This window comes from Vespula pensylvanica, chromosome 2 (assembly GCF_014466175.1).
Source record: "Vespula pensylvanica isolate Volc-1 chromosome 2, ASM1446617v1, whole genome shotgun sequence".
Taxonomy (NCBI): Eukaryota; Metazoa; Arthropoda; class Insecta; order Hymenoptera; family Vespidae; genus Vespula; species Vespula pensylvanica.
In genome coordinates, this window is record NC_057686.1 from 4,185,237 (window position 1) to 4,205,677 (window position 20,441).

Genomic DNA, 20,441 nt, shown 5'->3' on the forward strand with positions numbered 1-20,441 from the left:
GTCTGATTCCACACATTATCACAAGTAATACAGATCAAATAATTAATTAAGAAAAAAAAAGATAAATATACAAGAGAAATAAAACGGCAAAAAATTTCGTTATTTGTTCGTATCTTCGCGCAAAATCGCCTTAGCATTAAAGTTAAGTTATTAATATTTCCTCAGTCTTTATTCGTGCTTACAGAATATACGTGTTACAGGTAAGAAGGCCATTATTCCTATAATCGCTAACAAAGTCTTGAAATTTAAAGGTGATTCGATGGTATGTATGTATACATATACTATTTGTAATATAATATAAAAGATAGTGTTTTTTTAAAAAACAGAAAATTTCGAAGAATATACGAAAATAAACTAAGAACTAAACTTACCTGATCTTTGGACTAATATTTAATAACTAATCTCTTTTTATTTATTAACTAAAATTGTATGTGAGATTTGTTACACTTTTTCTCTATTAAAATAAGCTATTAACATGACCCATGACCTCGGTTGTTTTGTATATAAGAACGAATTAAAAAAAAAAAAATTATTGTAAATATTTTTCTAACCTTTACATATTCTTTTTTTTATCTATAGTAAAATTACAAGCTATAACATCAAAATGTTGTAATACAAGTAAACATATTTTTCAAGAATTTATTATGTATTATTTCATTATGGAAAAATTTGGAAACCAAACTTCCCTTGACTCATGTCAGTAAAGGAAGAAAATAATTTTTATTATTCTTGTTAAGTATTTGTAATACACAACAAAAAGTTCTTCAGGTTATTTCAAATGTTATATACGCAACATTATACCATTAACATTTAGAAAATACAAAATAATGGTTACAAAATGAATTGAATCTGGAATATTGCTTGTAGCGTCTATTCATAGCAATGACACATTATTTTCTCATATTGCAATTTATAATGCATATTACTGAATTATTGTTCCACAATGTTTATCGTTCTTAAACAGAGTGTTACTAAATGGCACTTTTTATAAATGATAATTAGACTTGTTGAAATAATTTCTTTTATACTGTGATGATGTGGCAAGAGTCAAATCTGTAGTTCTTTAATACATTATATCTCCATGTTTCATGACAATACCCTTTCAAAAAAGTAAACAGATATATTTGTCTCAGAGTATCCAAACATTCATTAATAGAGTTCATTATCAAATTCGTTTTATCAAAACGTTGAGAAACTCCGGCAAAATGTACTAATCTACTAAAATAAGGCATATTTGTGTTAAACGCACCATTTATTTCTATTTAACTTTCAAATTTTTTCTGTCTTGCTATTGCACTGCCACCACAGAGAATAATTTCCTTCAAAGACATAAAGTATGTAGTTGTAATAATAAATCAAATATATTATCCTATTTATTATTATTATTATTTTTTTTTTTGAAGTAGCATATAGTATGTTTCTTATATTTCTTCCTTTAATCCAGTACCACTTTTATATAATTAGCATTTTTTCTGTTATTTAATATAGGTTCTCATTGCATTACAAGTAATATGATAACCTCAGTATTCTAAAAAGGATGACAGTGCACACATTTTTATTTCTTATTTCTTCATAATTATAAGAAATCAAATGTTTTATGTAAAGTAGTTATATAACTATTTGAGCTTAAAAAAGATTATGTCTCATTGTCAATTCTAAGATTATGTTTATAATATCATTTAAATGTATTAAATGTTGCACAATGAAATATTATTATAATGTGTATTTTCTTTTATATTATTTATTTGGTGTCATCTTTCATTAAAACTAATAATTATAAAGAAAAATTGTTATTTTGTAAAGTTTATTAATCTTATCAGAATGTATATAAATTAAAATTCAGAATTGCTGCCTTTTGTGTTATTTAAGATACCTGATACATAAGATTATTGAAACTTTAGCATTTACATTGGTAAGATGACACCAGAACTTGTTCTTAAAAAAAGAAAATTAAATATCCATAAAAAATGTGATTGCTCAAATTTCAACATAAAAGAACTTGAGCTTTATTTTTCTCTTAGAGATCTATCTCATATTTGCTATTAGGCATTCACGCACTTTGTTTATGTCACACAACATCATTATGTTTTCCTCCATTCTTCTGCCACTGTCCGTAACAAAGCACATTTAAAGAATATGAACCTGGTCCAACATAGCACATTTGGAATACAGAGAGATGATGATTTATTTCATATTTATATTAGATACTTCTGCTCATTTAGATTATAATAGATAAGTGTTAGGTTGTTCACTGTGCAATGAACCAAAGTTCTCAAGGAAGGCATATCTTCAGAAATTTTGATTACTTATGTATTCTACAAAGATGTCAATCGTGAATGCTCTCATCATTGATAAAATGTGACATTAGCTAGCTTGTTTGTAATACTTTGTTGAGAGTTCATATAACACGTATTAATATCTTTATAGGAGTGTCTCAATATCATGCTGGTATATAGTACTTTGGTAAGATGATGTTTGTTAATAAAAAGATATGACAAACGAAGATCTTAAAGGAATAATAATGACAATCAAATAACAGGAATTATTGAAATAAAAACATTTGTTTTTAGGATTTAGCATGACCATATGTGAGAGGTAGGGGCACACAACATACCTTCCCATAAAAGCTCTGGTTATGGTCTTGTATCAATTTCTATTTTCATTGTATATTAATCTACATTTTCAGACTGTATATTCTGGAACAATTTTTTATATAAATACGATCGTACAGAATAATACAAAGGAGAAAATAGGGCAAGTTGAGTACATAACATAGAAACGAAGTATAAATAATTCGAATGTTTAATGAAAAAGGATACTAAGTACAGAAAGAAATATTTCAAAAATTGTCATTTGTTATGATAAAGGCAATAATTGGAATAATAAATATAAATATGCTAGACATGACAAAATATTAAATCATGTTACTTTGTGATTAAAAAATGTCAACAACATGATTTCATGTTGGTGAAATTAAAATTTGCCATGATATTTCACTGAGAGTTTACCTTTACTAAACAACTTATATGATATAACAGTCATATGATTTATGGTAAAAAATGTTTATTGAAAGAAGTACTATTATATGTTACAAGAACATATTGTAAATAGCTTAGACAAATTGTAAAAAAATGAGATTATCTTTTGTATTACTATAAACTTATTTCTTTTAGACTTTTTTAAAAACTTATTCTTTGCTTTTTAGATAATACTTGTACAACTAGAAATTATGCATTTATAATTTATAAAAGCATTCTGTAAGCATTCTGTGCTTATAAAGCTTGTGTATAAAGTTATAAGTTATTTCTATAGCCATTTCTATAACAATATGTAGATTATCTACATGATTGTATCATGTGCCAGTTTTAATCCATAAAATTATATAACAATAATTAAAAGATGCTAAATATTATTAATACATAAAAATTTATCGGATTCATATGAAAAATTGTTCCGCACTATAGAATGCATCTCAACCTTGGTCTTCAACAGCAATACGTGTCTATTTACTTTATGTGTATATTAAGTTAGAAAGCTTTTGTGGTTTTTACATAAGTTGTTTCCACACATTGAATACTGAAGTCTCCAAAAAAAAAAAAAAATCGAGGATGTGTAAAGGCTTTTTTCAATTTTTATTTCTTAATCAACTCTTTGTTGAAAAGTTGTATCTTTTGTATAACAAACAACGTATGTGTGTGCCTGTGTGTGTATGCAATTGTGTATGTCTAAAACTGGGTATTGCGAATTCCATAAACCCAATTCTTCTTGTCTTACATTGCTTAGAAACTTTAGCATGTGTTTTGTTTTGAATATTAGTAAGTAAGTAGATGTTACTTTGATAAAAAGATGTTTTTGTCCGCTGCTGAACTGCTGTTGGTTGGAACTGTGGACTTATGTTTTTTTTACCAATGATAAGGTGTCGATTGGCTAAGCGGATAGTTTGGTTGTGTACGATTAAAACTGAACACAATTATTTGTCGAGGGCAGTGTTGGTTTTGATGGCAATTACCACCTCTTCGCCACAAGCTTTTAATACGGTGCACTGGAAAAATATAATAGAATAGCATAATCAATGATCATTTCTCATTAAAAAAAAAAATATATAAGTAAAAAATAAGATATATAATTTAACAAAGAAAAATTTTTAATGATTTTTATTAATTATGTAAATATTATAAAGTTCAATATATATTATTAATATTTGTTTCATTAAATAGATGAGAAATATAACTATATAAATTAAAGATTAATTACAAATATTTTGTATGGTAGATTGTGCAAATTCATATTTATGTTATATGTTACTATCACTATTCCATTACTCAGTACACTAATGAAGTTTTTAAATAAATTTTTTATATTATTCTTTTTGTAATTATATGCAACAAAAAATATTTGAATTAAAAAAATAAAGAAGTCATAATTAATTAAATATAAAAGTACTTACAAGTAATTCTTTTCCAGCCTCAAAATCAGCACGTAATTGAGCTCCTAATTCACCATCTGGTATTTTAAGATCTTCACGGAGATCTCCATTATCAGCCATCAGACATAAGTAGCCATCGTCAGATATATCTGTCAGCTAAATTCAGAGGAATACATAGGACCATTATTATTAATATATATATATATATATATATATATATATATATATTAGAACAGCTTATAATAATTGTCATATAAAATAATATCTAAATGGAGCAATTATTTTAATAACTCTGTATTTTGTTAATATTAAAATCATTGCATAATTATATAATTTTATGAGAAAGAAACACATAATAATTTTAAAGTAATAATCAAATTAAGAGAGTAGACATTCTATTATTATAATGAACATATTACCTGGTAATCTTCTCGCTTAACAAACGGCACATCCATATTGTGTGTAGAAGGGCAAATATCTTCATATTTCTTTGAGGTAAATATGTCAATACCTACAAGGTGAACCTTGGCATGACCATGTTTTCCAGTCTTGGAAGTTGACATTTCCACAATTTTGCAGGGTCGAGATTTTAACATGACAAAACCATTTTTACGCAGTGCAGAACATTGCATAGGATATGTTACTGATGCACCAGAGTCACCAGTCTCAAAGTGAGTATCCTCAATGTCTGCCATTGTAGATTGTGTAGGTCTATTAGTGAAATAAAAATTTCTTTGTTTTAATATTATTAAACAGTATTATTAATTACATGTCAAATGTTTCTCAAAATTAAACTTTTCTGAAATAATTTCTTGAATAAAAAAATAAATAAATAAATAAATAAAAAAGAACATAAAAATAAAAAGATAAAATTTTAGATTTTTTAAATTGAGAAAAAAAAAGAAAAAAAACTAATAGATAGAGAAAATATTAAACAAAATTGCTTTATTATGACAAGATTATAAATCTTACAAGTAAAAAATGTATTGAATATTAAGTTTTTAAATGTATCATATAATAATATACAAAAGAATATAATGTCTTTATTGTTTTTCTGTTATTTGATACATCTAACATAGATATTCTTATATCACTAATCAAGAGAACATATGGTTGTGTTTAAAACATACCATAGCTCTTTGATCATATAGATGAAAAATTTAACAGTAGGACAGAGTTGCCACCATCATGTGAATTTTAAACTAAATATTCTAGATATAAGCAATTTTCCTTTAAACTAAGCAGTTGGAAAGTAAATCAAGATGGTAGAATTAAACAGATTATACTAAGCCGGTATTAAAAATATGTAAATATCGATGAACATTGGCATATCTAACAATTATAATAAAGTTTTTACTATAAAAAGCGTAAGTGGAATAGCCGAGCAAACGGCCATGTGGCACACCGACGATAAAATCCGGCATTAAACTGAACGAATTCGAAATCGAATTTTTAGTCATATAAATGTTTATTATGTACACATTTCGGTTTAAAAAATGTATCCGATAATGATTTTAAAACAATATGACCAGGAGAACATTTCTCTTCAGAAACATTAAATGTGAAAGCAAATATGTAGGCTAACCAAAAATTGTTTTTACATAAACGATGGGACTTGAAATAATAGAGAACTTTTTGAAAACTGACACGCGTATGAATACATAAACAAAAAAACTGACAACAAATATATTTTTATCTTTACTCGTCGCGTATTTCAAGGAAATTTGTGCGAAGATGGCGCGAAAGAGTGTTAGCCACATTGCCAGCAGCCCGTTGTCATCGGCACGAGCAACGACATTTTTTTATTCCCGACGTTTAGTTAACACTGTCGTATCAATACAAACCAGTTGGTGTTTCACTGTCGAATTCTTAACTTTCCTTCGCTCGTTCAGACAATTAGCACCATTAGTTTTCACCGAAATCGAGAACAGCTCGAGATACTCACATGTGATCAAAATGGATACTCTAACCAGAAGATCTTGTTGCGCCTGCGCGCCACGATGAACGAAAGAGGGGTCTACCAAACTGAAAGCAAGGACTCTAAGCTTCTATGACCGAGCTTGGCATCTGTAGGCTTCCGTGAAGTGTTCAAAAATCTTCCAGATAGTTGAGCTACAAATAAAGACGTATTATTGGACATTTTGAAAATACAATTATTAAAATTTACTTTATATATATATATTTGGGATGAAAAATGTTTAAATATTGCTCTATTTAATTAATTTAAATTTGATTTCAAGTTTTATCTATAATTATTTTATCTTTGATAGGTTTCGATTAGATTTTATACGTGAACCAATCATAATCGAGCACTGCATTTTACTAAATATCTTATGATACTGTTTACATCGTTTGAGCGGTGAATATCGACTTTTTTCAAAGAATATGCATTGTAATTCTACTTAAATTATTATTATTTGTAATAATATAGATCATTGTTAAAGTATATAGATGAATAATTAAATTAATGGAAAATATGGCTAATGACACAGAAACAAATCAGCACAGTCAATATCCTTGCAATTTCAAATTTCATGAATTTGTGGATCAAGAGGTTAAAATTAGTTGTCACATTATAAAAATGGAAGACAGCTTATATTTATGGGTTGGAGATGCTAAACATTCTGCCATGAGTAATCTTGCTTTTGCACTTAGATCCAATTATGAATCAGTACCGATTGGTACAAAGATAATGGGTGCAGTGGCGGATGAAACTTCTTCTAACATAGCTAAACGTTTAACAAAAAGATTGGGAAAACCTGTATATGTTAGTTTTAATGTACAGGCTGATAGAATGTTACTGCCTCAGATTGAGCAAAGAATACATCAAGAATTTAAAACAAATGAAGAACTAACAATATTTTCATGAATTTTTATATTTTATCTCAGATATCTTAAAGCTTTTCAATAATACGACTGTATAACGAAATTTATAGTTTTATAATAAATTAAATGAATTATGTTACTACAATATATTACGTTTTATTTATTTTATACATATTATAGTATTGCGAATATATTGTATTCTTTTATTTATATATATTTTATGAATTAAGAATTAATAAATTATTATATATATATATGTATATATATATATCATTTCTATTGATGAGTTTATTTAATGATTACTCGTTATATGAATTTGAGTACATTTAGATATAGCTATTCTTGCAATGATAAACCACATAATTAAAGAAATAGAGTCTTCATGATTAGTTGGCCATTTTAGAAAGTAATTAATTGGCCATAATATATCCTTTGGTAGTTTTATTACAGGTTCATTGTTATATATATATAAAAAGATCATTATTAATATACCCTTAAATATAATTAAATGATATTAATAATAAGCTTTATTAATATTTTTTAATAGATGATAAACGATATGAATGATAAAAGAATTTATAGAAAGTGTAATTTAAAATGTTTATATGTCAATAAATAGTGCTTAAACTTATATATATATATATAATACTTACATTGATGAAACGAAATCCATAAGTCGTCAATAATTTTGCCTTTCTTCTATTGGATAATCTTCCATTTTCTGAAAGTAAGAAATTGTTATATATATTATATTATTTTTACAGCTTATTAATGTATTTCCGTACCTATATCTTTCAAAGTATTTTCTAATTTATTATATTTCCTTTGAAGTTTAGCATATTTTGAAAATTCGTCTACCATTGAAATACTTGCCATTTCTTGTCTTAGTATAACTAAATTTTTACGTAATTCAACTTCTTGTTTTTTCCTTACATATAAATGTGTCGTAAACTATGACAAAAGAAATTCTGGTTAGACATGAAAAAAACAAAATGATGATCCACCAGAGTATTTAGAGGTGATATAATTAACTCTATTATTTATTACATTGACACTTTAATATCTTAATTATTTATTTTATACTTACATAAGTTATTAAAATTGGCAGAATGTATTCTAAAATACAAATTAAAGTTGATATCAAAAGCAAATTCATTGTGCGATGTATTCAACCGAATCGATTTTTAACAGAATTCTGTAAATTATGAAATATCTCTTTTTCTGATTTATTTAATTTAATTAATTATGATTACAGTAAATTCTATAATAAACACAATAAAGAAAAATCTTTTTTTAAAACTGCGTTTATCCGATGGTGAATGATTATTACAAGCTAAGTACAAAGATTTTAAACAATTAATTTTATTGGTTGCTTCTAAACTTAACAGACGTATCAAGCATTATCAAGTTGGCCGCCATATACTAAGTTGGCGGGTAAGATTAAATTTGGACTACCACGAGAACGTGTAAGACACATGTATATGCGTAATGCAGTATATACTGCTGTACAAATAACATTGTTTAAATAAATTCCTTTCAAATTTATTCTAAAATGAGTGATTCAGAAATTGATTACGATAGTGATCAAAAAGTATCAGATTCTCATTCTAAACTTCTACAAGCAGTAGCACAACTCGATAAGGGACAGAGGTAGATACATTTATAGGTTAAGTAATAATTTATTGTTGTATTAAATGAAATATTTTTGATATGTCTATATACTTTAAAATTATTTGATGTATAATTTTATATTTTTAAAAAATACATGATTTATTTTTCAGGGTTAAGAAGCCAGAAAGAACAGAACCAACATTAGAAGTATCTGAATTTCATTTAGTTAAAAGTGGAATATCTGATAAAGATGCAATATCTGTTCAGAATTTAGTAAAATTATTAGGAAATAAGGGACATCATACAGAGATAAGTAAGAGATTTAAGGCAGCTCAAAAGAAGACTAAAGTTCTTCCAAAGCCATTAGAAAAACCTTTTGCTGATCGTGTATGTAGAATAATACATGACCATTTAAATAGTTTTACTCATTGTTAACATTCAATGCTTAAAGTTTATAATTTTTAGATAAAAAGAGTGGTTGGATTTGAAAAGACTAAACAAGAAGTAAAAAAATGGAATGGAATAATTTCATACAACAGAACTGCAGAAAAGGTTTATTTTCCTTTGAAGCAATTATCTTCTCAAGTAGAACCAACCAAACAATTTGTTAAAAAATTTAAACTGCAGTCAAATTTAGAAAAACAATTAGCTGCATTAGAACCAGAACCAGAAATAGTAGAAGAAAAGGAAGATAAAGTTTCAATGACTTTAGAAGAAATACTAGAAAGAAGAAAAGAAGCTGCTCGCATGAGAGCTTTACAGGTAAATAATTGTTTATTCAATTGTATAAATCTAGGAATAGAATATATAATTCTTATTGTAAAAGAAATAAATTTTATGCTTTTTTATTTTTTAAAATTTTTATTTTTAGTCTTACAAAGAAGCAAAAGCATATAGACAAAAAAGAATAAAGAGTAAAAAATTTCACCGTGTTCAAAAAAAAGAAAGGATTAAACAACAACTTAAAGAGTTTGAGGAATTACAAAAATCTGATCCACAAGCTGCTTTAGAAAAACTAACGTTGCTTGATAAATCCAGAGCAGAAGAACGAATAACATTAAGACATAAAAGTACAGGTCAATGGGCAAAGAATAAACAAATAAGAGCAAAGTATGATAAAGAAACACGTCAAGTTCTTGCTCAGCAATTGTCTATTGGTAGAGAATTGACACAACATTTGAAGGTTGCAGATGATAGTAATGATGATGATGATACTGAAGATGATTCAATGCCTTTACAACTTTCTGATAATACAAAAGAAAATCCATGGCTAAATGAAGTTAAAACTGAATCAGAAATTAATGAATTTATTAGCAATTATCGCAAATATTGGGATGAAAAAAATTCAAAATCAAATAAGCAAAATTCAATTTCTCATCAAATAAATAATACATCTCAGAAAAGTGATTTTGAAAGTAAGCAAAAGCAAGGTAGGTAAAGAGAGAGAAAAGTATTTTTTTATATAAGTTATAGTAGTAAAATTTAATAAGTTTATCTTTACAGATAGTAAGACTGTTTCTTCTAAAGGACCATTAATTAACAAAAAGAATGAATTAAAAAAAAACAAGAAATCCTTAATTGCAGATAAAAACGTAAAAAATGAGTTTAATGGCAGGCTTGATGTGAATGAATCTATAGAAGTCATGACGGTAAATAATGATGATAAAATATTGAATAAAGTAGCTGCTACATCTGCTTGGAATGTACAGGAATGTGAGATTTCAAATACTGATGATGTAAAAAATAACTCAACAATATTAACTGAAAAAATAGATGAAATGTTTGACCTTATGGAAAATAAAATGCAGAAACGAATTCGTACGCAGATAAGTCGTGTGAAAAGAAAGTTTAATATTGACACGGGAAAGAAAAATTATAATGACAATAAATGTAATGTAGACGAACCTGATATAGAAGATTTGGAGTTTAAAAATAAAAAACAAAAACCAATTTTGAATAAGCCTATGGAAGAGGTAGCTAAATCTACAAAATTACTAGAAGATAAAGATGTAATTAAATTAAAGAACTTAGCAAAAAGCGTGAGTAAAACAACTATTGATGTTTCTAAAAATAAAGATGTGAATATAGATCCAAATAAATACATTAATGTAACACCCAAACATTTAAATACTGATTTACCAAATGTTACCACTGGTGGAGACGATATTTTAGATGATAGCGAAGATGAGGAAGAAAAACATAACATAATAAGCGAAGCTTTTGCAGACGACGATGTAGTCGATGAATTTAGAAAAGAAAAAGAAGAAGAGGTATGTATGAAAAGAAAAACGAGAAGATATTATTAGAAATAATGAATATTCATTTTTATTTCATTATTTCTGAAATGTATTAATTCAATTACAGATAAAGAAATCGCAACCAGAGGATATAGATCTTAGTTTACCAGGATGGGGATCTTGGGGTGGAATGAATATAAAACAATCGTTCCGTAAAAAGAAACAATTTATTATAAATGTACCAAAAGATGCACCACGCAAAGATGAAAATAAAGGCGATGTTATAATAATAGAAGATGAGGATGCCAAAATAAGAGAACATCAAGTAAATGAATTACCATTTCCATTTTCAACCGTTAGAGATTTTGAAGCTAGCATCAGGGCACCGATCGGACGAAATTTTGTTCCGGAGAACGATCATAAAAAATTGATCGAGCCTCCTGTACAGACGGCTATGGGAAAAATTATTGAGCCTATGGACGAAAATGTACTAATCGATAAAAGCAAAATTAAGAAACGAAAAAATATAAATGAAGACAAAACATTTATACCTATTAACAAGAAAAAATTAAAGTAATTGTAACATAGGTAATAAAATTATGTAATTTTATGATCCAAGTTTTTTGTTCATACGTATTTTATGATTTTGTTTATAGAAATATCAAAATATAATTAGGAAATAATTAGAACTGAGCATGAAGAATATTATCTAATATAACTATATTCAATGATGAAAATAATAAAATGCAATAATACACGTTTCTTCTTATACATTTAATTATTCTAATCTCTTATTTAAAATTTACAACAATGTAAACTGATATAGTGTAATTTTTCAACTACCTTGAAATTATTTACTTGGTATAGCCTTACCAATACTTATCTAAGAAATGTTTCCCATAGATGTACAGGTACATTCAGATTGACGATTATTACACCAAGTCACGTAAGTGCACACACGATATTTATAGTTAGTTCATTTTATAGTATCTTACTTTCTAAGATTATCTCGTGAAGTAAAGTATGTATTTATTAATTATATGTTGCCTTTTACAAGAGTTGATTTTTTGTTAATTTTAGAAAAAAAATGTAAAAAATCAATTTTACAGGATGTGGAACGGTTTGAACTTTAAAAGGCTGCACGTGCAGTCTATTTCAAACTCGAACTTGAACTTAGTTAAATTACGTAATCTTATTTTCACGAACGGTAAGCCAGGAAATTGGTAATTATGGATACGCGAGAAACTTTGTCTATTATCTATATACAATAACAAAATCAATTTCAATAACACAAGTTAGTATTTTCCATTTAGATTTCTGATTGGTATACTACGACTTCGTAAAAGTGTAGATACGCTTCACTTGTACGATAAGATTCTCTGATCCATTCTCGTTTTAGATCCAATTTCGAATTAATTATTGAAGTTCGATCGAGACGATTATTCGCGAGCATTTGTATTCGTGGGAACTTTCGCGCTTTATCTATCGGCCAATCAAAGTCGTAATATTCGAAACGAAATAAATTCGAAAAACCAGTTGCATGTTCGACATCTTAAAATCTGAATACGTAGAAGAGATTGAAAAAAAGATGGAAATGTATAGATTTATTAAAGGAAAAAAAGACAAGTACTTTTCAATATTATTCAACCAAATGGTATTCAATCATTAATCAATTTATATAAGTTTCTTATTAATATTCGATTATAAATGAAGATTTGTAAGTTGTGTTCAATCGTAAAATCTATTATCTGTTTTTCATGTTTTATCTCATTTTATTCTACAGTTAATTTCATGAAATTCTATTCTGATGAATGTTTCCCGTTAACAATCGTCGACGCGCAAAACTATAAGCAATTAGTCGAGTAAGAAGAACGAACTAAGTTGAGGAACGCGGGATAATGAGGATGCTTGCGTATGTGAAGGTGGTAGGGCAATATTGAAGGCGCCATTTACGTGGGAAGTGGGTAAAAGGGGATGAACTCGAATCGCGAGGGTTGGTTAGAATTATTATCGCTATCCAAACTGCCGGCGCCAGGCTGTCAGTTAACACAGGTCAATGCAGATGTACGTGTATGTTATATGTATGTACGTAGACATTAAGAGTGGAACACGAGCACCTAGGTCTACCTCGCATATTCGTTAGTTCTTCCAGTCGTATACGTAGGAACACGAAGTAAGATCAACCGGCTTCTGAAAAGCTGATTAATAAGTAACAACGAATATCAAATAGTAGGGTAATTTATTTTATCTTATGATTACTTGCTTTAAATTAGCTTGCTTTTATACTGCACAATATTTAATAATAGTTTGGATTTATTTTTAATAGGTTTGGCAATAATAAAAGAGTGATCTTCAATTTTATTTTCTGCAGAGAATTTCTCGATAAATCTCAATGATATTGAAAATAATAAGTTAAAAAGTCACGAAAGTGGAAACAAACATATCTCAAAGTTAGGATCTTCCGTGGATAACATGAATTTAGATTTCAACAGCTAGTCCTACAATAGCTACACGCAAAGCACGAGCGAAGGTGTACCTTCAACAATGCTTAAACAAATATTTAAGTATTTTTAATAGCGTTCTTATTTTGATTGCAAAAATTTTCAGTGAAAACGACGCTAGTCGTCGAAGTGATCATTCAACGATATCTTAACTTCGTGTGAAAAATGACTAATCGATTTCTCATGGGAGATGGCATGTTAAATGAGACTTAACAGGAAAGTTCTCCGATTGTACGGTTATAATTTATTTTCATCGCCTGCTAAAGAATTCTCTTTTCTTAATTCGTCACGCACGAAGTGTCAGGACTGAATCTTTACGCTTGAAAGAGGACAATAAGATCTCATTTTATATGAAAGTAAATTTATCACGGAATGTCTTAGCTCAACAGACAATGGTACGCTCTTTCGTTTCGAAGTTTCCAATTTTTAAATCGATCATTGTTTATTACGAAATGGTAAATGGAATCATTGATCATTATATCTTTTTATCAATCTTAGATAACATTTTACGTTTTCAAGATACTTCCACGGATACCAATATTGTAATCACTTTTTTGAATATTTTTGTGGATCTTCTAATCTTTCAATATCTATCGATATCATTTTTTCAATGGAGGAATCACGAACAACGAAAGCAAACGAGCACGCACTCACTATATCCGATCCGGTATCTGATACTGGCACAAGTACGACACCGACATCAACATCAGCATCATTTTCAAGCAAACAGCAATATGATGCGATTCCAAAGAAGTCGACTTATTTGAGAGACAAAGGTACGCTCTAAGTCTGAAAACATATTTTACATTAACTATTAGATATATTAACACTATGTCGAAGGAACACATTAAATACACAATATTTATATTTATTGTAATGTTCAATGTAAAGAAAGATTTAATTACAGGATTTTCTACGAAGATATTTTCTTTTGATCGATTTTTGATCGATTATCGTTTGAGAATCACGTTGATTTGTCCGGGAAGCAAAGTCTTTTTTCTTCTTCGGTGACTCGTATGTAGATATTTAGCAGGAGGATGTCGTTCACGCAACACTGCTTTCACTCTGTGTCCTTTCCGGTATCGGTCTGTAAGGAAACGAAAGTTTTGCATAGTTAACGAACAACAAAGTGTAACTTATTTTGCGCCCCTTACGTACTGGCGTAACAACGATTTCTGATTTTAATCACCTACTGTTCTTCGATACTTTTTATGTAACAAAGTATCGTGCAGGAAATGAGCGAAACGGTCTAAGACAGTTTACTAGAAGATGATCAACTGTAAAACGAATAGATTACGTTCGAAGAAATTTTACAATAAGACTTACCAAATCGACGTGCTCGCAAGCGTGTTTCTCTTTTAAAATTGTTATATTATTTCTTTTCCATGATTTTCGTTTTTTTATTGTTCTATGAAAAGTGACCTTGAGTATGGAAGGAGACCGCTTACATTCAAAGGAAATCGATCGATAGGTATAGTTATTTGAACGTTACTCGAAGGAATGCAAATTTAGACGATGTGTTTGTATAGGTAGGCATACGTATTTCCAGATACATCAGAGATGTGTGCAATCGGCAAATGCAGATGCTTGTTCCGACGTGGATTCGTAATACGATATCTTGATAGCACGCGAGCACGCGATTCTGCGAGAAGCGCCTTAGACGAGTGTTAGATCACGCCAACACTCTTGCGCCGTACTCCGAACAAGCCGTGTGAATTTACGTGCGAAATATGTATCTTCTGGATCCGAAACTTTTGCCTTGGATAGAATGTATTGCAGCCTCCATTTTTCATATTCGTGACGTTATTTTTTTTTTTAGATTTTTCGAACGATTTATCATCAATGACATGCTATGATTTTATTTCATAGATCTGTCTGACACGGATAGACGTTGTTTTATATAATACGTCTTATTGCAAAAAATGAATGCTTTGAAGATGGATATGAGAATAAAAATTACAAAAGTATATGAATAAAATAATTTAGATATAGAATGTGTTTATAAATTCGAGTTCTATATGATATATACATATATTTTGATATAAAAATTGTATGTACCTGTCGTAAGAATATTACGTTACGTACCTACGTAAAAACCTTTTCACGTCTTTGAGTTAGATACGGATAGATGAATATACGTAAGAAATACCGATATTATTTTACGAAATTTCTATTCGTAATAGATAGGATCTCGTAATAATGTCTTCAATCTTCGTATAAAGTTATTTTGAAAGAAACGATTTGGTGCCAACAAAATTTTCCTAATTATGATGAATAGTTAGATCTCGCTATAGAATGACGCAAAAGGTAGAAAATGCGACCGCACCCGAGTCTAGATCGAGGGAGACTAACAAGTACACGATCGTATTAGGGTGGTTCGAACTAGTACGAGAAAAATATGTACATGCTCTCTACGTGTATTAAAGCAAATTCCAACGTAGATTGGAAAAGACAGATAGACGTTAGTAGGGCATTTCTATCATTTTCAAAGATATATAATTGTAGATAGTCTATTTAGACATACGAATTGACACATTTCGTGAGCTCCACCCAAACTTGAGTCAAAGTGTCTGCGCGGATGAGCAGACAAATTGGTTTATATAAAAGGGACATGCTCTTTCGATATTCAATTGATATTCGATAACCGTCGGGTGTGGTAGTACTGGGTGACACAATCTTAGGAATTCGCTTGAATTTTACGCATTCCACGAGAAGAACTTTGAATATGCTGTAATGTTAGTGAGTCGCGATTGTTGCGGATTGGATTCCGTACGTGACTAGGTATACCTATATATAAAAAAGAAATGTACGTGATATCCGTCAGATACGATTCACGTACGATCATCGAAGGAAGGATCTCAAGATCGCTTATTTAACGTTTAAGAAAAGGGACAAATTAATCGAGGTCGAGGAATGTTACTTTCTACGAGAGCAGCTCGATGCGCAGCACTTATGGCTGAACCGGACGAACTCTATCCAGGTTTTGAAATTTATGAAAATGATGTATTATTTTTCGTCCCTTTTCTTCCGTGGATTGAATCTAATAAAACTACTGAAACTGATGAATGTAGTGGGAATATAATATTGGGTTTAACGATCGCAGATGGATTAAATTAAAGTTAAAAAACGAAAAATCAAGTTACATATCTTTTTCAGAAAGGATCATTTATCCAAGAAACACGAGGACCTTGCCGAAAATAGTTGTAGCTGGTGGAACGCCAATAGACGAGGAAACTTGTATGGTAATACATTGATTAAATATTTCAATCGCCTAAGTCATTTTATTCATATTTATAACATGAATGTAAACATAAATATTTTAGATGTTGAGAACATTGGTATTTGGTAGCTGTGCTTGTCCACCGAAGGCAGAATGGGCTAGAACTGGTTTGACGTTAAGACCGTATGGTCAGAATTTAGCTTTTGGATTAAGAGCACCCAGGAACACAACTAGAGGTCTTATTACGGCCGTTCAAGCGATCATGTTGAAGAATTTTTTATTCAAGTGTAACATACAGGATGGTCGTATCGGTCCCGATATGTAAGTAAAATTAAAATAGAGAAGTATCATTATATTTTACGAAGGATCGGCGTGGGTCTGTTCATAGCTTGCTGAAGCCTTCATATGATAGACAAGTGGAAGTCCTATGCCTGGCGATATCTGAAATAATTTGGCGTTGCGCCGGTGGCTTCGTTGCACACAATCAGAACAGCAGTTGCATTGCGAGTAGCAACCTCGATACAAAAAGTGTCAGCGTGCCAAAGGCGATAGTGGCATTACCACAAAAGATACCCTATCTGCAACATAGCGTGCAGTATTTTCAGGATGGTTTGACGGAGACGGTAAGCCTATTCACATCCTCTTCTCACACTTTTTAACGTATAGATTTTCGTATTTTTCTCTTATTCAGACACACGTCCTCACCCTCGAGTTTCTCAACTGACCTAGGAAAAAACGAGTTTGGATCGTTTATCAAATGAGTCGTCAAGACGTGTTGTTGGCATCGTGCCAGCCATTCAAGGGTGTTTTCATTGCTTTTGCATTATGATTTGTGTTCCCTTAATAAAGTCTGGAGTGTATAAAATTTTATCTACCCTTGGACTTTCGATTTCTTAAGTTCTTGACATATGTTTGAAATATTAGCCTCGGGGATTACTATTACGGGATGAAATAGAATTGAGTGATAAAGATAGTTGAAAACCGATTTTACTCGAGGGTAAACTCGTGACCAAGTTTTTATAAGCTCGTTTCATATATATTTTTTTCTCGTTTCAGTTGCATCTATTCGAGTTCATCTCAATAGAAGATCTCCAAATATTCATCAAAAGGTACTTATACTTGGTAAGTTTTTTTTTGATCGTAACTTTTAAAACTCAGAATATTAATGTGATAATGAATAAAATAGAATACGTTATTGTAAATAGTTTCAGGATGAAGGAGGACCAGGAGCAAAGTTGTTGCTTTACAGTGCCGTTTTATCCAGAGGTCTAGTGAAGTAAGATTATTTTATTTATTGGGTTCATTCTTCGTATTTTTCGTAATACCTAATGTCCAATCGAATCGTTAAGATCTTTATGTCGTTAAGAGGTAATAGCGGATGACAAGATCGACGGTGAAGTTCTAGCAAAACAGTTTTAACAATGCCAATGAAATAGTTGCACGGTTTTTGCTCATGTTTGTTCAAAGCGTTGCCTGAACGAAATGTAGAGAATATGCCGCTACTAGAAAAATTACGCTCGTCAAACTAACGGCGCACGCGCGATTCGGTCCACAGAGTTCAAAGCGACCTGGAAGATCAGAAAGCTTCTATACTAGGCGGATGTCCTGAGGAGGGACCGATCAGTGTTGTGGTCTTTATGTTGACTGGGCGTGCGTCTCCTCATCTTCATAACGGAGTTATTCATATTGGAGATGAGAATACATATGTACGTTTAAAAGATGTACTTGTATTCGTGTTGTTATTCATTCCTTTGTTATACATCGAAAGTCTTTTAAACTCTTTAATCATTTTCAAGGCTGTCCCACAATGGGGTATTCTCGTGAGAAGCGAAGTAGGTCTTTTAGTCCACGAGGGTGACGGTCAAACGAACAAGGTACCTGGTTCGCGACTGAAAACTCCCAGCTTACCGATATGGGTTACATTATGTCATGGTCATCATGGTGTTCTCTTTAATACGAACAAAGAATTGCTAAGGAATTATCATGCTGAAAGACGGTATTTATATCTACATTCATCTAATCACATTGTTTACGATCGATTAAACATCAAAATTTGTATTCAAAGATTCGAGGTGCAATATTTCGCTTGTGGTGGAAGCCACGCCACATTGACCGTGGATACGAGGGCGAACGAGAGCGCATCGGGTGTAGAATCCACCAGCAAGGAATCCGTCGACATTGCTGCTACACCATTGGAAAAACTTATTCGTTCCAAGTAAGCTTCACATGGAAATGACAATGATTTAATGTAATCGTTGTATATTAAAAGATTGCAAGTTTATTATATGTTCTAAGATGGCAGGATGCACAAATACAATGGAACGGAGCACCATTGATGTAACATCATCATTCATAAGAATGAAGTTAGTCTTGGTTTGATTTTGAAGAAAGGAAAGTCGTTCGTTTCTTTTGGTATGAGGTAAGTAAATTTTGATTTGAAATATTAATATTTTCGTATTTTCGAAGCGTGGAAGACGCGCTTGAGAATATTTTTTGAATAATTTGCTAGGAAGTTGTGCGATTTCTATATCACAGGACGATGCACCGAAATCGTTGATTTGGAAACGTCGATATATCGTGGGATAGGAAAAAGCAAATCGTTCCATTCCGGGGATGACAATTCGCGTCCCTCGTCGCTGAACCGTCTCGAATCATCCATCCGTGAAATCGACAGTGTACCTCTTTCGCATCGTGAGAAATAACCATTTTCATCGTCATTGCGATTTGCAATTCATTGCAAACGTTTGAGAAGGAATATGCATCGATCGATTGTATACACGCTTCGATGAAATATTTTTACGAAAGAGCGACATCGATGATACTTTTGTAGGTTTTTGGAAAACGAAACGACAACATGGGATCTATTTCGTGACGCCAAAATTGAGATGTGATAGATGGAAATTATAAGAGAAGAAGAAATCGTTCAATTTTTCGCGGTAAATTTATTTTGTTAGATCATATACTCAATTACGAGAAGAGAATAATAATGATGACGTAGCGTTACATTAGAATAGCATAACAAGTATTACACTAATTTCAGAGTTGTAAGATTCAACGAAATACGTCATTAGGTAGTTTATTTTACAACAGATTACCTGTGAATGTAATGATAGTCGGTATTATAACGATACTATTATACTCTATTAGTATATAAATGTAGCGTGTAGTATGTAATAACATATTGTAACATAGTATTACCAACTGTATTTAATAGCGATTTACGTGTATTACCGTCGTAATTGATTTGAAAATAATATATTCTAAAAATGTAAAAAATTTTGTTCAAACATCGTTGACTCGTTCAAAATTTAACAAGCATTCGTTTATTTCGATTAAATTGCATGAACCTGGTAAAATCGTTAAAAGTTCAAATGCGAGAAGTTTTAAAGAAACGAATCACGTGAAATAATTGAGCGTTACATCGAAGGAAAGACCGTGTGCAGTATACTATGGATAGGAAAGCTCTCGAAAGGGGGAATCCGATGGGGATGAAGAAGAGGGGCGGAACGTTACGCACTGTCGCACGCGACTACTCCGCTCTTTGACTGGCTAGCTGGCTGGCTAGCTGGTTGGCTGGTGCGCACACGCAAATACTCATCCACTCACTCACTCACTCACTT

At 30.4% G+C, this 20,441-nt stretch overlaps 5 protein-coding genes across 7 annotated transcripts; 3 read left to right on the forward strand and 2 right to left on the reverse strand.

Annotated features, from left to right (window-relative positions):
* Positions 1–3,613: 3,613 nt before the first annotated feature.
* Positions 3,614–6,501, reverse strand: LOC122637446 (eukaryotic translation initiation factor 5A). Of its 2 annotated transcripts, none has more exons than XM_043829551.1 (4): positions 6,372–6,501; positions 4,846–5,137; positions 4,448–4,582; positions 3,614–4,042 (listed from the first exon to the last, which is right to left on the reverse strand). In XM_043829551.1, exons 2-4 carry the CDS (start codon positions 5,119–5,121, stop codon positions 3,971–3,973), a joined length of 483 nt encoding a protein of 160 aa, XP_043685486.1. In that variant the 5' UTR covers positions 5,122–5,137; positions 6,372–6,501; the 3' UTR covers positions 3,614–3,970. The 2 variants fall into 2 exon arrangements, with proteins under 2 accessions (XP_043685486.1, XP_043685485.1); XM_043829550.1 differs by having other exon boundaries at positions 6,271–6,415.
* LOC122637445 (guided entry of tail-anchored proteins factor 1-like) lies at positions 6,404–8,660 on the reverse strand. Of its 2 annotated transcripts, none has more exons than XM_043829549.1 (4): positions 8,340–8,660; positions 8,038–8,203; positions 7,906–7,973; positions 6,404–6,538 (listed from the first exon to the last, which is right to left on the reverse strand). In XM_043829549.1, exons 1-4 carry the CDS (start codon positions 8,406–8,408, stop codon positions 6,515–6,517), a joined length of 327 nt encoding a protein of 108 aa, XP_043685484.1. In that variant the 5' UTR covers positions 8,409–8,660; the 3' UTR covers positions 6,404–6,514. The 2 variants fall into 2 exon arrangements, with proteins under 2 accessions (XP_043685484.1, XP_043685483.1); XM_043829548.1 differs by lacking the exon at positions 6,404–6,538 and adding an exon at positions 7,511–7,745 and having other exon boundaries at positions 8,340–8,658.
* LOC122637447 (proteasome assembly chaperone 4-like) lies at positions 6,644–7,399 on the forward strand. Its single transcript, XM_043829553.1, has one exon. The coding sequence runs from the start codon at positions 6,894–6,896 to the stop codon at positions 7,293–7,295; it is 402 nt and encodes a 133-aa protein (XP_043685488.1). The 5' UTR covers positions 6,644–6,893; the 3' UTR covers positions 7,296–7,399.
* Positions 8,661–8,702: 42 nt separating the features above from the next.
* LOC122637441 (U3 small nucleolar RNA-associated protein 14 homolog B) lies at positions 8,703–11,855 on the forward strand. The gene is made up of 6 exons (XM_043829544.1): positions 8,703–8,902; positions 9,034–9,250; positions 9,329–9,625; positions 9,735–10,293; positions 10,367–11,133; positions 11,228–11,855. The coding sequence occupies exons 1-6, from the start codon at positions 8,805–8,807 to the stop codon at positions 11,675–11,677; spliced, it is 2,388 nt and encodes a 795-aa protein (XP_043685479.1). The 5' UTR covers positions 8,703–8,804; the 3' UTR covers positions 11,678–11,855.
* A 1,459-nt stretch (positions 11,856–13,314) lies between these two features.
* LOC122637442 (probable ubiquitin carboxyl-terminal hydrolase MINDY-4) lies at positions 13,315–20,087 on the forward strand. The gene is made up of 14 exons (XM_043829545.1): positions 13,315–13,334; positions 13,427–13,630; positions 13,708–13,996; positions 14,100–14,377; positions 16,758–16,843; positions 16,925–17,142; positions 17,210–17,444; positions 17,878–17,943; positions 18,027–18,097; positions 18,377–18,527; positions 18,618–18,817; positions 18,887–19,036; positions 19,117–19,240; positions 19,357–20,087. The coding sequence occupies exons 4-13, from the start codon at positions 14,212–14,214 to the stop codon at positions 19,160–19,162; spliced, it is 1,389 nt and encodes a 462-aa protein (XP_043685480.1). The 5' UTR covers positions 13,315–13,334; positions 13,427–13,630; positions 13,708–13,996; positions 14,100–14,211; the 3' UTR covers positions 19,163–19,240; positions 19,357–20,087.
* The last annotated feature ends 354 nt before the right edge of the window (positions 20,088–20,441 follow it).